General features: G+C 54.8%; 1 protein-coding gene across 1 annotated transcript in view; it reads right to left on the minus strand.

The window, feature by feature from the left end:
• Positions 1 to 5,294: 5,294 nt before the first annotated feature.
• LOC139269232 (solute carrier family 2, facilitated glucose transporter member 11-like) overlaps positions 5,295 to 16,834 on the minus strand; it is a 94,963-nt gene continuing 83,423 nt past the window's right edge. The window contains exon 13 of the mRNA XM_070888322.1: positions 5,295 to 5,694. Coding sequence (XP_070744423.1) covers positions 5,476 to 5,694 — 219 coding nt within the window. The 3' untranslated portion in view covers positions 5,295 to 5,475. The remainder of the gene's footprint in view (positions 5,695 to 16,834) is intronic.

Consider the following 16,834-nt stretch of genomic DNA (forward strand, 5'->3'; position numbering starts at 1 on the left):
CCTGCCTCTCCCGATCACCGCAATTCCCCATCCCGATCACTGTCCCCTCCCTCTCCCGATCACTGTCCCCTCCCTCTCCCGATCACTGCCCGCTCCCTCTCCCGATCACTGCCCGCTCCCTCTCCCGATCACTGCCCGCTCCCTCTCCCGATCACCGCAACCCCCCGTCCCGATCACTGTCCCCTCCCTCTCCCGATCACTGCCCTCCATTTCCCGATCACTGCCCCTCCCTCTCCCGATCACTGCCCCTCCCTCTCCCGATCGCTGCCCCCCCCCGATCACTGCCCCCTCCCTCTCCCTCTCCCGATCACTGCCCCCTGCCTCTCCCGATCACCGCAATCCCCGTCCCGATCACTGCCCCCTCCCTCTCCCGATCACTGCCCCCTCCCTCTCCCGATCACTGCCCCCTGCCTCTCCCGATCACTGCCCCCTCCCTCTCCCGATCACTGCCCCCTGCCTCTCCCGATCAATGCCCCCTCCCTCTCCCGATCACTGCCCCTCCCTCTCCCGATCACTGCCCCCTCCCTCTCCCGATCACTGCCCCTCCCTCTCCCGATCACTGCCCCTCCCTCTCCCGATCACTGCCCCCTGCCTCTCCCGATCACTGCCCCCTCCCTCTCCCGATCACTGCCCCCTGCCTCTCCCGATCACTGCCCCCTCCCTCTCCCGATCACTGCCCGCTCCCTCTCCCGATCACTGCCCCCTCCCTCTCCCGATCACTGCCCCCTCCCTCTCCCGATCACTGCCCCCTGCCTCTCCCGATCACTGCCCCCTCCCTCTCCCGATCACTGCCCGCTCCCTCTCCCGATCACTGCCTGCTCCCTCTCCCGATCACTGCCCGCTCCCTCTCCCGATCACTGCCCCTCCCTCTCCCGATCACTGCCTGCTCCCTCTCCCGATCACTGCCCGCTCCCTCTCCCGATCACTGCCTGCTCCCTCTCCCGATCACTGCCCCTCCCTCTCCCGATCACTGCCCCCTTCCTCTCCCGATCACTGCCCCCTCCCTCTCCCGATCACTGTCCCCTCCCTCTCCCGATCACTGCCCCCTGCCTCTCCCGATCACCGCAATTCCCCATCCCGATCACTGTCCCCTCCCTCTCCCGATCACTGTCCCCTCCCTCTCCCGATCACTGCCCGCTCCCTCTCCCGATCACCGCAACCCCCCGTCCCGATCACTGTCCCCTCCCTCTCCCGATCACTGCCCTCCATTTCCCGATCACTGCCCCTCCCTCTCCCGATCACTGCCCCTCCCTCTCCCGATCGCTGCCCCCCCCCGATCACTGCCCCCTCCCTCTCCCTCTCCCGATCACTGCCCCCTGCCTCTCCCGATCACCGCAATCCCCGTCCCGATCACTGCCCCCTCCCTCTCCCGATCACTGCCCCCTCCCTCTCCCGATCACTGCCCCCTGCCTCTCCCGATCACTGCCCCCTCCCTCTCCCGATCACTGCCCCCTGCCTCTCCCGATCACTGCCCCCTCCCTCTCCCGATCACTGCCCGCTCCCTCTCCCGATCACTGCCCCTCCCTCTCCCGATCACTGCCCCTCCCTCTCCCGATCACTGCCCCCTCCCTCTCCCGATCACTGCCCCTCCCTCTCCCGATCACTGCCCCTCCCTCTCCCGATCACTGCCCCCTGCCTCTCCCGATCACTGCCCCCTCCCTCTCCCGATCACTGCCCCCTGCCTCTCCCGATCACTGCCCCCTCCCTCTCCCGATCACTGCCCGCTCCCTCTCCCGATCACTGCCCCCTCCCTCTTCCGATCACTGCCCCCTCCCTCTCCCGATCACTGCCCCCTCCCTCTCCCGATCACTGCCCCCTGCCTCTCCCGATCACTGCCCCCTCCCTCTCCCGATCACTGCCCGCTCCCTCTCCCGATCACTGCCCCCTCCCTCTCCCGATCACTGCCCGCTCCCTCTCCCGATCACTGCCCCTCCCTCTCCCGATCACTGCCTGCTCCCTCTCCCGATCACTGCCCGCTCCCTCTCCCGATCACTGCCCCTCCCTCTCCCGATCACTGCCCGCTCCCTCTCCCGATCACTGCCCCTCCCTCTCCCGATCACTGCCTGCTCCCTCTCCCGATCACTGCCCCTCCCTCTCCCGATCACTGCCCCCTGCCTCTCCCGATCACTGCCCCCTCCCTCTCCCGATCACTGCCCGCTCCCTCTCCCGATCACTGCCCGCTCCCTCTCCCGATCACTGCCCGCTCCCTCTCCCGATCACTGCCCCTCCCTCTCCCGATCACTGCCTGCTCCCTCTCCCGATCACTGCCCCCTCCCTCTCCCGATCACTGCCCGCTCCCTCTCCCGATCACTGCCCGCTCCCTCTCCCGATCACTGCCCGCTCCCTCTCCCGATCACTGCCCGCTCCCTCTCCCGATCACCGCAACCCCCCGTCCCGATCACTGTCCCCTCCCTCTCCCGATCACTGCCCTCCATTTCCCGATCACTGCCCCTCCCTCTCCCGATCACTGCCCCTCCCTCTCCCGATCGCTGCCCCCCCCCGATCACTGCCCCCTCCCTCTCCCTCTCCCGATCACTGCCCCCTGCCTCTCCCGATCACCGCAATCCCCGTCCCGATCACTGCCCCCTCCCTCTCCCGATCACTGCCCCTTCCCTCTCCCGATCACTGCCCCCTCCCTCTCCCGATCACTGTCCCCTCCCTCTCCCGAACTCTGCCCCCTCCCTCTCCCGATCACTGCCCCCTCCCTCTCCCGATCACTGCCCCCTCCCTCTCCCGATCACTGCCCCCTCCCTCTCCCGATCACTGCCCGCTCCCTCTCCCGATCACTGCCCCCTCCCTCTCCCGATCACTGCCCGCTCCCTCTCCCGATCACTGCCCGCTCCCTCTCCCGATCACTGCCCCTCCCTCTCCCGATCACTGCCCCCTCCCTCTCCCGATCACTGCCCCCTCCCTCTCCCGATCACTGCCCGCTCCCTCTCCCGATCACTGCCCCTCCCTCTCCCGATCACTGCCCCCTCCCTCTCCCGATCACTGCCCGCTCCCTCTCCCGATCACTGCCCGCTCCCTCTCCCGATCACTGCCCGCTCCCTCTCCCGATCACTGCCCCCTCCCTCTCCCGATCACTGCCCGCTCCCTCTCCCGATCACTGCCCCTCCCTCTCCCGATCACTGCCCCTTCCTCTCCCGATCACTGTCCCCTCCCTCTCCCGAACTCTTCCCCCTCCCTCTCCCGATCACTGCCCGCTCCCTCTCCCGATCACTGCCCCACCCTCTCCCGATCACTGCCCCTTCCTCTCCCGAACTCTGCCCCCTCCCTCTCCCGATCACTGCCCCCTCCCTCTCCCGATCACTGCCCCTCCCTCTCCCGATCACTGCCCCCTCCCTCTCACGATCACTGCCCCTCCCTCTCCCGATCACTGCCTGCTCCCTCTCCCGATCACTGCCCCTCCCTCTCCCGATCACTGCCCCCTCCCTCTCCCGATCACTGCCCCTTCCTCTCCCGATCACTGCCCCCTCCCTCTCCCGATCACTGCCCCTCCCTCTCCCGATCACTGCCCCTCCCTCTCCCGATCACTGCCCCCTCCCTCTCACGATCACTGCCCCTTCCCTCTCCCGATCACTGCCCCCTCCCTCTCCCGATCACTGCCCCTTCCTCTCCCGATCACTGCCCCCTCCCTCTCCCGATCACTGCCCCTCCCTCTCCCGATCACTGCCCCTCCCTCTCCCGATCACTGCCCCCTCCCTCTCACGATCACTGCCCCTCCCTCTCCCGATCACTGCCTGCTCCCTCTCCCGATCACTGCCCCCTCCCTCTCCCGATCACTGCCCCTTCCTCTCCCGATCACTGCCCCCTCCCTCTCCCGATCACTGCCCCTCCCTCTCCCGATCACTGCCCCTCCCTCTCCCGATCACTGCCCCCTCTCTCTCTCGATCACTGCCCCCTCCCTCTCACGATCACTGCCCCTCCCTCTCCCGATCACTGCCCCCTCCCTCTCCCGAACTCTGCCAGCTCCCTCTCCCGATCACTGCCCCCTCCCTCTCCCGATCACTGCCCCCTCCCTCTCACGATCACTGCCCCTTCCCTCTCCCGATCACTGCCCCCTCTCTCTCCCGATCACTGCCCCCTCCCTCTCACGATCACTGCCCCCTCCCTCTCACGATCACTGCCCCTCCCTCTCCCGATCACTGCCCCCTCTCTCTCCCGATCACTGCCCCCTGCCTCTCCCGATTACTGCAATTCTCCGTCCCGATCACTGCCCACTCTCTCTCCCGATCACTGCCCCCTCCCTCTCCCGATCACTGCCCCCTCCCTCTCCCGATCACTGCCCCCTCCCTCTCCCGATCACTGCCCCCTCCCTCTCCCGATCACTGCCCCTCCCTCTCCCGATCACTGCCCCCTCCCTCTCCCGATCACTGCCCCCTCCCTCTCCCGATCACTGCCCCCTCCCTCTCCCGATCACTGCCCCCTCCCTCTCCCGATCACTGCCCCCTCCCTCTCCCGATCACTGCCCCTCCCTCTCCCGATCACTGCCCCCTCCCTCTCCCGATCACTGCCCCCTCCCTCTCCCGATCACTGCCCCCTCCCTCTCCCGATCACTGCCCCCTCCCTCTCACGATCACTGCCCCCTCCCTCTCCCGATCACTGCCCCTCCCTCTCCCGATCACTGCCCCCTCCCTCTCACGATCACTGCCCCTCCCTCGATTGACCCACCCTTCACCCAGTTGCTCCTACCTTCTTGATCGCTGTCTCCTTTTCTGGATGCCACCTGTTTGCTCACCCTCGCCCTCCCTGAGGAATTAAATCCTCTGACTGTGAGCTGCCTGGGGACACCCAGCAGGGGGCTGAAGCTTCCTGGTCTCAGGCATCATCCCCTGCCCCTAGTTTGCACTGGCAGGCCAATTTCTAGGCCATTGAGTATGGCAGTGTGGAGGTGCTGTATTAACAACAGCAGAGATCTGAATTGTGGGACATCAGCTCCCTCTGTCCTCTCTCCAAACACAACTCACTATCCTATTAATCCCATTGGCAGGAATTATGTCAAATTCATGCATCCTGTCTTCAGTCCTGTGAATTTATCCTCTTTTATCGGTGATTCAAGATGCAGAGAAACATGCTTTGCTACAGGATTCCATCAAGAGACAAGCTAACATTTTAATTGTTGGCTCAATTCCCTCCAGTCAGGTCTTGTCAATATGGTGAGTCAGGGAGGGAACAGGTCCTCTAGTCGCAATGTCATCATGTTATGTCATAAATGTGGGTCACACTGGATTGGAGAGTTTTTATATTTAATGTTTTTGATGAAGACAGTTGTGAAAGTGTTTTATTTATGCTGACATTTCATTTGTAATATTTAACAGGACAGGGGGTAGCCTCTGACAGGAAACATAAAACATGTTGTAAAAGGTTTAGGTTTTCTGGTGAGTAGTGTGTGGATTACCCTGTGTGACAGCAGAGTATCAGGAAATTGTAGAGACAGCCCTGGCTGGCATTGTTCAGAAGTCACCTCTTGTTTGGTCACAGTCTGGTGGATAGAACCACCGTCTGATTTGGGACAACGAGCCTCTTCCTGAAGATGGAGCACATTCCCCTTTTCGCGTTGCGCAGATTGTTAAAGTCTTCATTGATTTGAAGTAGTGTTTTCCCCTTTGTTTCTGGGAGGACGTAAAACATGAACAACGCAGCAAAACAGCAGCTTCCGAAAAACAGAAAGAAGGAGAATGGACCCAATACATCCTGTAATGGATAAAGTGAGTTAGCGAGAAGTTAGTGCACGTTTCAAATACATTCCTGTTGCTGACTCCCATCCTTGTGCATTAGAGTGAGATTAAAGAGACACTGTTGAAAAGAAGTGCCTGTATTTAAGAAACAGCTGGTTGTTGTGATGGGGCTGGGACTGCAGGCTCCCTCTGGGTGCGGTGAATGGCCTTTACCATTCTTAAGAAGAAGCAGATACCAGCAACTTAATCACCATGAAATGCACCTACTCAGGGATTATCCATTAGTCCACATATTTCTGCAAATTTCACAAATTTAATGTAATAAATCAAAGCTGAGCACGTTCACAAATGCACACCACAGTAGGCTGAACTGACTGCACCTTCTCCCCCTCCCTGTCACATTTGAGCTGGAGAAAATATCTTGCAGGTTGGAGTGGCCGGTCCCTATTTTCCAGTTCTGGACACAGTGCAATATAAATATTGTGCCTTCTTATTGTCCACATTCTTGGGACAGCCTGCTGAGATTGGCAACTCATCACATGCAAATCCTGGACTTGAATCTGAGTCCCAGCACTGTATGGCACAGAATATTGGTGTAACATAAACTATAATACCCGTCCACCCAACAAGTCATAATCTTATTTGGCGTTCCTTTCACTGAGTAACATTAACCAATACTACAATTGAATTTTACAAATAGTTTGTGCACAGAGAATTCTCCTCCTGGAGCCAATTTACCAGAGAATATGATTAATATTCTGGTAACAAGAAGGACACATTTATAGTTCATCCACAAATGATGGGTGCCGACAGCTGGAGCCTGCGAGAATGAACCCTGGTACCATGTTAAACTGCACTGTTCACCTGTGTCATGGAAAAGGCAGGCAGTGTATCCATATTATGAAGGGAATGGTTTGACCCCCCAGACCTAACGTTCTAGTTGTAGCCGATGCTTAGATGGGGAGTGGGAGAAGGTAAAGTGATAATGGGACACAGGTAGCTGAACAGTTCTGGTTACATTCACCCCCAAGCTTCTTCAATAAAAATGAAAGATGGTAAGATAATTAATTAGCTGGGTTTAAGCTGGCAGACAGGGTTTGTGTATGGATAGCAGAAATGTCAAGTATAAGGCTAATTAGAAGAACAAGGATTTATTACCAGCCTGGCCGGTAAGGGGATGAGAAACTATTCGGAATAAGTCCACCAATGTGGTCATGTCCCTTGTTCGCCATTAATATTTGTGGCTGGTTTTGAAGGGGCGCTGGATGGTCGAGGTTGGTCGAGGTGAAGCATTGGAGTGTGTTAGTCCTCGATTAGCAAATCCACTTGCAGGCGTAAATGTGAAGAGGTTTGTCAGATGGAGTCACTGAGCTTATCTCGCCACCACCCGACCTCCCCCACACACCACACCCACCTCCCCCACACACCACCTCCCCCCACCCACCACACCCACCTCCCCCACACACCACCTCCCCCCCCCACCACCACCCCCCCCCCACACACCACCACCCACCCCTAACCCCCAACACCCCCTTCCCCCACCCTTCACACCACCACTCCCCCCCCCACACACCACCATTCCCCCCCCACCCATCACCACCCACCCTAACCCCCAACCCCCCCTTCCCCCACCACTCCCACCCCACCCATCACCACCCACCCCTAACCCCCCCCCCTATACACCACCATTTCCCCCCCACCCATCACCACCCACCCCTAACCCCCAATCCTAATGGACTCCCGGTGTCAATGGAGCTGGCCACGGGCATGAGCCAGTCCATCATGGGCAAAAAGATTTTCGAAAGTTTGTGGTGCAACAAGACCTCAAGGTCAGTCTTAACTCCAGTTCGCACGAAACTAAGAACTTACACGAAATAACTGATTCCTGTAATCGGCAGTGCTACCGTAAAGGTCTCCTACAATGGAGTGGTGCACAAGCTACCACTCTGGATGGTACCAGGTGATGGTCCCATGCTGCTCGGCAGGAGCTAGCTGAGAAAGATACGCTGGAACTGGGATGACATCCGAGCATTATTGCCCGCTGACGACACTTCGTGTGCCCAGGTCTTAAACAAATTTCCTTCGCTGTTCGAACCAGGCATTGGGAAATTCCAAGGAACAGAAGTGCAGATCCACCTAATTCCAGGGGCGCGACCCATCCATCACAAGGCGAGAGCAGTACCGTACATGATAAGAGAAAGGGTAGAGATCGAGCTAGACCGGCTGCAAAGAGAGGGCACCATTTCACTGATAGAGTTCAGCGAGTGGGCCAGTCCTATTGTCCCAGTCCTCAGGGGAGATGTCACCGTCAGAATCTGTGGCTATCACAAAGTAACTATCAATTGCTTCTCCCTGCAGGACCAATATACACTACCAAAAGCTGGCGACCTCTTTGCAACACTGGCGAGAGGAAAGACGTTCACGAAGCTGGATCTGACTTCAGCCTACATGACGCAGGAACTGGAGGAATCATCAAAGACCCTCACCTGCATCAACACGCACAAGGGTCTTTTTGTTTATAACAAATGCCCGTTTGGAATCCAATCGGTGGCGGCGATATTCCAGAGAAACATGGAAAGTTTACTGAAGTCGGTCCCGCACACCGTGGTCTTCCAGGACAACATTTTGGTCACAGGTTGGAACACAGTCGAGCACCTGCAGAACCTGGAGGAGGTTCTTAGTCGACTCAATTGCGTGGGGCTCAGGTTAAAATGCTCGAAGTGCATTTTCCTGGCGCCTGAAGTGGAATTCTTGGGAAGGAGGATTGCAGCGGACGGCATCAGGCCCACCAACGCGAAGACAGAGGCAATCGAGAACGCACCGAGGCCACAGAACGTGACGGAACTGCGGTCATTCCTGGGACTCTTGAACTACTTTGGTAACTTCTTACTGGGTCTCCGCACCCTGCTAGAACCACTACATATCTTACTATGGAAAGGGGGTGAATGGGTTTGGGGCAAAAGCCAAGAAAATGCCTTTGTAAAAGCGAGAAAATTGTTATGCTCAAACAAATTGCTTGTGTTGTATGATCCATGTAAGCGTTTGGTACTAGCATGTGATGCGTCGTCACATGGTTTCGGGTGTGTATTGCAACAAGCTAATGATTTCGGAAAACTGCAACTGGTTGCTTATGCATCTAGGAGTCTGACTAAGGCTGAGAGAGCTTACAGCATGATTGAAAAAGAAGCATTAGCGTGTGTCTATGGGGTAAAGAAATGCATCAATACCTGTTTGGGCTAAAATTCGAATTGCAAAACTGACCATAAGCCACTCATATCCCTGTTTTCCGAGAGTATAGGGATAAATACCAACGAATCGGCCCGCATCCAGAGATGGGCGCTCACGTTGTCCGCATACAACTATGCCATCCGCCACAGGCCAGGCACAGAAAACTGCACCGATGCCCTCGGTAGGCTGCCATTGCCCAGCACGGGGGGTGGAAATGGCGCAGCCTGCAGATCTAGCCATGGTTATGGAAGCATTTGAGAGGGAGCAATCACCCGTCACTACCCGGCAGATCAAAACTTGGACAAACCAGGACCCCTTATTATCTCTAGTCAAAAGCTGTGTGCTTCACAGGAGCTGGTCCAATGTCCCAGTGGAAATGCAGGAAGAGATAAAGCCGTTCCAGCGGCGCAAAGATGAAATATCTATACAGGTAGACTGCCTTCTGTGGGGCAATCGAGTAGTGGTCCCCAAGAAGGGCAGAGACACCTTCATCAATGACCTCCACAGTACCCACCCAGGCATCGTAATGATGAAAGCGATAGCCAGATCCCACGTGTGGTGGCCCGGTATCGATGCGGACTTAGAGTCTTGCGTTCACAGATGTAATACATGCTCGCAGTTAAGCAATGTAACATAGAAATATAGAAAATAGTTGCAGGAGTAGGCCATTCGGCCCTTCGAGCCTGCACCGCCATTCAATAAGATCATGGCTGATCATTCCCTCCATACCCCTTTCCTTCTTTCTCTCCATACCCCTTGATCCCCTTAGCCATAAGGGCCATATCTAACTCCCTCCTGAATATATCCAATGATACCCAGGGAGGCGTCGCTAAGTTTATGGTCTTGGCCCTCCAAACCGTAGTCAAGGGTACACGTTGACTATGCAGGCCCGTTCTTGGGTAAAATGATCCTCGTGGTTGTAGACGCGTACTCCAAGTGGATTGAATGTGAGATAATGTCGGCTAGCACGGCCGTTGCCACCACTGAAAGCCTGCGGGCCATGTTTGCCACACACGACTTACCCGATGTCCTGGTGAGTGACAACGGGCCATGTTTTACCAGTGCTGAGTTCAAAGAATTCATGACCCGTAACAGGATCAAACATGTCACATCTGCCCCGTTTAAACCAGCGTCCAATGGTCAGGCAGAGAGAGCAGTGCAAACCATCAAGCAAGGCTTGAAGAGGGTAACTGAAGGCTCACTGCAGACTCGCCGATCCCGAGTCCTGCTTAGCTACCGCACGAGACCCCACTCACTCACTGGGATCCCACCTGCTGAACTGCTCATGAAAAGAGCACTTAAGACAAGGCTCTCGTTAGTTCACCCTGATCTACATGAACAGGTAGAGGGTAGGCGGCTTCAACAAAGTGCATACCATGATAGTGCAAATGTGTCACGCGAGATTGTAATCAATGATTCTATATTTGTATTAAATTATGGACAAGGTCCCAAGTGGCTTTCTGGCACTGTCGTGGCCAAAGAGGGAAGCAGGGTATTTTGGGTCAAACTCTCAAATGGACTCATTCACCGGAAACACTTGGACCAAATCAAACTCAGAGTCACAGACTATCCTGAGCAACCCACCTTGGACCCTACCTTTTTTGATCCCCCAACATACACACCAGTGGCAACCGGCACCATGGTTGACCACGAAGCAGAACCCATTATCCACAGCAGCCCTGCAGTGCACAACACACCAGGCAGCCCAGCAAGGCCAGCTGCACAGCAGCCCAGCGAAGGCCCAACAAATGATTCAACAATGCCAGCTTTCACACCGAAACGATCAACCAGGCCCAGGGCAAGAGGGCCCCAGATCGACTCACATAGTAAATAGTTGCACTATTGACTTTGGGGGGAGTGGGGGGGAGTGCTGTCATATCCATGCACCCTCCGGTGTGTCAGACTACAAACACTCTTGCACTGTCACTGGTGATCGCATCTGCTGTGTTTGGTGCTGTCACGGATAATAGAAAGTTCTGGTGTAAGAATACACTATTTTAAAATGGCCAAACTTTAAAATTGACCAAATACTGTAACCAGCAGACCTTGCGAAGCCAAGAAGCTATTGTGGGAACTGTTAGTTAGGCAAAAGCTGTACTTTCTCACAGATAGTAGGAGTATCCGACCTTGGACAGACAGTGGAGATATCCCAAGGTATTGATAAGACCATCTGTGGACAATGATGTCTTGAAGGAACACTTTTAATGAACGGATTATTGATTAGTGTTATGTATGTAAACTTTGTAACTGTATAAGACTTGCCACCAGAGGGCACAACTGTTGGGAGGCCCAAGGGTCACCTGCACACCTCGTGCAAAGGAGTATAAAAGGTTGTCTGCCATGCTGCTTTGGTACTCTGGAGCTGTATTAAAGAGACTAAGGTCACATCAGTTTTAGCTCACAGCACTCAGTCTTGTGGAGTTTTTCCATACTTAACAATTGGCGACGAGTAACAGATTACGAACTTTCATGCGGTCGTTGGTATTTTATAGAGACTTGTAGAGGGTGATGATTGGGAAGCCTTCGTTGAGCGTCTCGACCAATACTTCTTGGCCAATGAGCTGGATGGGGACGATAAAGCAATCAAGCGCAGGGCGATTCTCCTCACCATGTGTGGGTCCACAATATACGGCCTCATCAAGAATCTGCTAGCACCGGAGAAACCAGTGGAGAAGACATATACAGAGTTGTGTGCGCTGGTTCGGAACCACCTCAAGCCGAAAGAGAGTGTCTTAATGGCGAGGTATCGCTTCTACACACACCACTGCTCCGAGGGCCAGGACATGGCGAGTTATGTCGTCGACCTGAGACGCCTTGCGGGAACTTGCGAATTTGTTGGATTTTTGGGGGAAATGCTGCAGGACTTTTTTGTGCTTGGCATTGGTCATTCTTCGCAAGCTGCTGTCCGCTGAATCCCCAGACCTGAGCAAGGCCATCATGATAGCCCAGGCATTCATATTTACGAGCGATAATACCAGACAGATATCTTCCCAGCATCGAAGCTCACCGGCAAGTACTGTGCATAAAATAACATTGTTAACAGGCAGAACTGCATATGGCAGGGCCTACACGTCTAAAACTGCAAGACCTAGGATGACTCAGAGTCCGCCATTGAGCATGAATGCAAATCTATTAGCATCATGTTGGCGCTGCGGGGGTAATCATCGAGCCCATCAATGTCGATTCAAGCACTACGTGTGCAAAGGCTGAGAAATAATGGGGCACCTCCAGTGAATGTGCAAGAGTGCTGTGACTCACCACGTGGCAGAGTCAGCAGAGGATGATCGATCCGGCGCGGATCATGCAGAACAAACAAGAGAGGCAACTCAACCCAAGGAAGAAGTGTATGGGGTACACACCTTTACCACCAGGAGCCCTCCTATCATGCTGAAAGTCAAATTGAAAGGCATTCCGGTATCAATGGAGTTGGACACAGGGGCGAGTCAGTCAATTATGAGCCAGAAGGCTTTTGAGAAACTGTGGGGCAACAAGGCACGAAGGCCCAAACTGAGACCGATTCAGACAAAGCTGCGCACCTACACCAAAGAGCTCATACCAGTCATTGGCAGTGTGGCAGTTAAGTTATCATACGATGGAGCTGTGCGTGATTTATCACTGTGGATCGTACCAGGCGATGGCCCAACGCTATTCGGCAGAAGCTGGCTGGGAAAGATTTGATGGAACTGGGACGATATCAAAGCACTATCTTCAGTGGATGATGCCTCGTGCGTCCAAGTGCTGAGCAAGTTTCCGTCGCTTTTTGAACCAGGCATCGGCAACTTCACAGGTGCCAAGGTGCAGATCCATCTAGTCCCCGATACAAGGCCCATTCATCACAAGGCTTGAGCGGTTCCATATATGATGACGGAGAAAGTCGAGATCGAACTGGACAGACTTCAATGAGGGAATCATATTGCCAGTCGAGTTCAACGAGTGGGCCAGTCCAATTGTCCGGTGTTGAAAGCAATGGCACGGTCAGAATCTGCGGAGACTACAAAGTCATCATCATCATCATAGGCAGTCCCTCAGAATCGAGGAAGACTTGCTTCCACTCCTAAAGTGAGTTCTTTTGTGGCTGAACAGTCCAATATGAGAGCCCCACAGACTCTGTCACAGGTGGGACAGATAGTCATTGAGGGAAGGGGAGGGTGGGACTGGTTTGCCGCACGCTCTTTCCGCTGTCTGCGCTTGATTTCTGTATGTTCTCGGTGTTGAGACTTGAGGTGCTTAGCGTCCTCTCGGATGCACTTCCTCCACATAGGGCGGTCTTGGGCCAGGGACTCCCAGGTGTCAGTGGGGATGTTGCACTTTATCAGTTAGGCTTTGAGGGTGTCCTTGCAGCATTTCCGCTGCCCACCTTTGGCTCGTTTGCCGTGAAGGAGCTCCGAATAGAGCACTTGCTTTGGGAGTCTCGTATCTGGCATGCGAACTATGTGGCCTGCCCAGCGGAGCTGATCAAGTGTGGTCAGTGCTTCAATGCTGGGGATGTTGGCCTGAATGAGGACGCTGATGTTGGTGCACCTGTCTTCCATGGGGATTTGTAGGATCTTGCGGAGACATCTTTGGTGATATTTCTCAGCAATTTGAAGTGTCTACTGTACATGGTCCATGCCTCTGAGCCATACAGGAAGGCAGGTCTTACTACAGCCCTGTAGACCATGAGCTTGGTGGCAGTTTGAAGGCCTGGTCTTCAAACACTCTTTTCCTCAGGCGGCTGAAGGCTGCACTGGCGCACTGGAGGCAGTGTTGGATCTCGTCATCGATGCCTGCTATTGTTGATGGGAGGCTCCCGAGATATGGGAAGTGGTCCACAGTGTCCAGGGCCGCGCCGTGGATCTTGATGACTGGGGGCCAGTGCTGTGCGGTGTATTGCTGTGCGATGCCTTGTATTGTGCTGTATGCTATCACAGCTATGGTTGCCGGGATGATAGGTCCCTAGGGAGCTCCCTGCTCCAAACAACTCCCACCAGCTCTCGGCAACTTTCCACCCCCAAACCTCCCCTCTCCCGCTGTCTAAACCTCTCTAACTAAATAGACCCTAATAGGAGGTCTAAGCACATAAACCGAAACCCTTACCCCTTACCCTAGTCCCAACCCTGCGAGCCCCATGAGTTTGGGACATTCAGGCCTACCTCAGACTTCCCACCACATCACTCATCGGCGACCTCCGACGACCTCCGGTGACCACCGACTACCTCCGGCGAGCCCCACGAGTTCAGGCCATCTGGGCCTACCGCAGGCTTCCCACCACATCAGCCATTGGCGACTTCCAACGTACATCAATGACCCCCGGCGACCTCCGGCAACCTCCAGCGACCTGCGACGTCCCCGACGACCTCCGGAGGCAGCGCCCTTAACCTGGACCTGGCTATCGGGCCTCCACCCCCACTCCAGTGACGATCGGAACACCTCCAATGGCAGCGGATGGGCCTCTCCGCCACGACAGAGTCGAGGCCTGCTTGACGACGGCTGGACTCCCGTGGTGAGAGATGATCTCCTCCTCAACGACGATCGGATCCCCCTCTCCCACGTCGGCGACTGGCCTCCCCATCTCTTTCAGCGACGACTGGAGCTCTCCTTCCCCACCAGTGGCCTGGCCTCTTGCCATCCCACCCTGAATCCCGGTGGGCCACTGACCCTCCCAATGCCTGCCCCCAACCAAGCCTTGGATCACCTACCACCAAGGGCGCTACCCAGCGGCCAACATTTTGCCGTAGGCAACTAGGCCCATATAGCAGTGCCTAGTCTCCACTACAAGGTAACGATCAACCGAGTCTCTTTACAAGACCAGTACCCGCTACCCAAGGTGGATGACCTGTTCGCAACGTTGGGGGGTGTGGGGGAAGTCGTTCACCAAGTTGGAACTAACCTCCGCCACATGACACAGGAGCTGGCTGAATCTTCGAAAAGATTGCTAGCATCAACACGCACAAAGGACTGTTTATATGCCACAGGTGCCCTTTTGGGATACACTCAGCTGCTACCATCTTCCAGTGGAACATGAAGAGTCTGCTGAAATCGGTTCCATGCATTGTTGTGTTTCAACACGACATCCTGATCACCGATCATGACACCACCGAACACCTGCACAACCTGGAAGAGGTTCTAAGTCGACTAGACAGAGTGGAACTCAGGCTGAAATGCTCCAAGTGTGCTTTCCTGGCGCCAGAGGTTGAATTTTTGGGGAGAAAGATTGCGGTAGACGACATCAGATCCACGGACTCAAAGAAAGAGGCCATCAAGAATGCACCCAGACCACAGAATGTGATGGAGCTGCGTTCATTCCTGGAACTCAACTATTTTGGTAACTTTCTACCCGGGTTAAGCACTTTGCTGGAACCGTTGCACATGTTGCTACGTAAGGGTGATGACTGGGTTTGGGGTAAATCTCAAGAGACAGCCTTTGAGAAGGCCAGAAACCTACTTTGTTCTAATAGGTTACTTGTACTGTATGACCCGTGTAAACCATTAGTGCTAGCTTGTGATGCATCTTCGTACGGGGTCGGCTATGTGTTATAGCAAACCAATGAATCGGGCAAACTTCAACCGGTTGCATATGCGTCTAGAAGTCTGTCGAAGGTTGAAAGAGCCTGCTATATGGTCGAGAACGAGGCGTTAGCATGTGTATATAGGATTAAGAAAACGCACCAATACCTAATTGGACTTCAGTTTGAGCTTGAAACCGACCACAAACCACTCATTTTGCTGTTTTCTGAAAGCAAAGGTATAAACACCAAAACTTCGTCCCACATCCAAAAGATGGGCACTAACATTGATGTCATGTATTCAACCAGCATTGTAACCCATGTATAATCTGACCTAAGTTGTACACTGTGAGAACACTGACCACTAGGTGGTGAACTTGTGGGAGACACTCCTAACCTAGACCTTCAGATATAAAAGGGGAAGCTCCACCCATTTCCATCACTTGTGTGCTATGAAATAAAGGACAGGTCATAGACTGACCTTCTCTCAAGCATGGGCCTCGTGTGCATTTATACTGTCTAGTAAGGACGTATCAATGGCGACGAGGATGGGATTTAAGCCACGCGAGCATGGCCACTAGCAGAACAGACGAGAGGTACTGTGTTAAGGAATGGTTGGGACAGAGATTCAACATTGTTAAAGCAGCACACAGTTTTCCAGGCAGACAAGGGCAGTCGGGCATGCCCCAACATGCAGTCGAACCCAGAGGGGGAGTTCGACAGAGACAATGGCAAGCTGAACGGCGATTCACATCATTGCAAGGGACAATGCGGCCAGTAATGGGGCCATCAACACCTGTTAATGGCGCACTCAAGGGCAATAACAGGGGCAGTCAGGGAAGGGCTTTTAATAGAGCACACAATTTGTTATGTTCCAACAATCTGTTAACGCTATATGACCCATGTAAGAAACTTGTGTTAACGTGCGATGCATCGTCCTATGGTGTCGGGTGTGAGTTGCAGCATGTCAATGCCAAGGGTCAGTTACAGCCAGTAGCTTATGCCTCCAGAAGTCTGTCCCAGGCAGAAAGGGGCTATGGGATGGTAGAAAAGGAGGCGCTCGCATGTGTATATGCGGTAAAGAAAATGCACCAGTACCTGTTTGGCAGGAAATTTGAGCTGGAGACAGATCACAAACTCTTAACGTCCCTTTTGGCTGACAACAAGGCCATAAATGCAAACGCATCAGCCCGCATACAGAGGTGGGCACTCACGTTAGCCGCCTATGACTACACAATTCGGCACAGACCGGGCATCGAAAACTGCGCCGATGCACTCAGCAGGCTCCCACTAGCCACCACTGAGGGGGCTACCGAGATGGTCATGGCTGTTGAAGCTTTCGGAAGTGAAGGCTCACCCGTGACAGCCCGTCAGATTAAAGTCTGGACAAATAGAGACCCGCTATTGTCTCTCGTCAAGAAATGTGTCCTGAATGGGGACTGA

This window comes from Pristiophorus japonicus, chromosome 8, assembly GCF_044704955.1.
Source record: "Pristiophorus japonicus isolate sPriJap1 chromosome 8, sPriJap1.hap1, whole genome shotgun sequence".
In the NCBI taxonomy this organism is placed as follows: Eukaryota; Metazoa; Chordata; class Chondrichthyes; family Pristiophoridae; genus Pristiophorus; species Pristiophorus japonicus.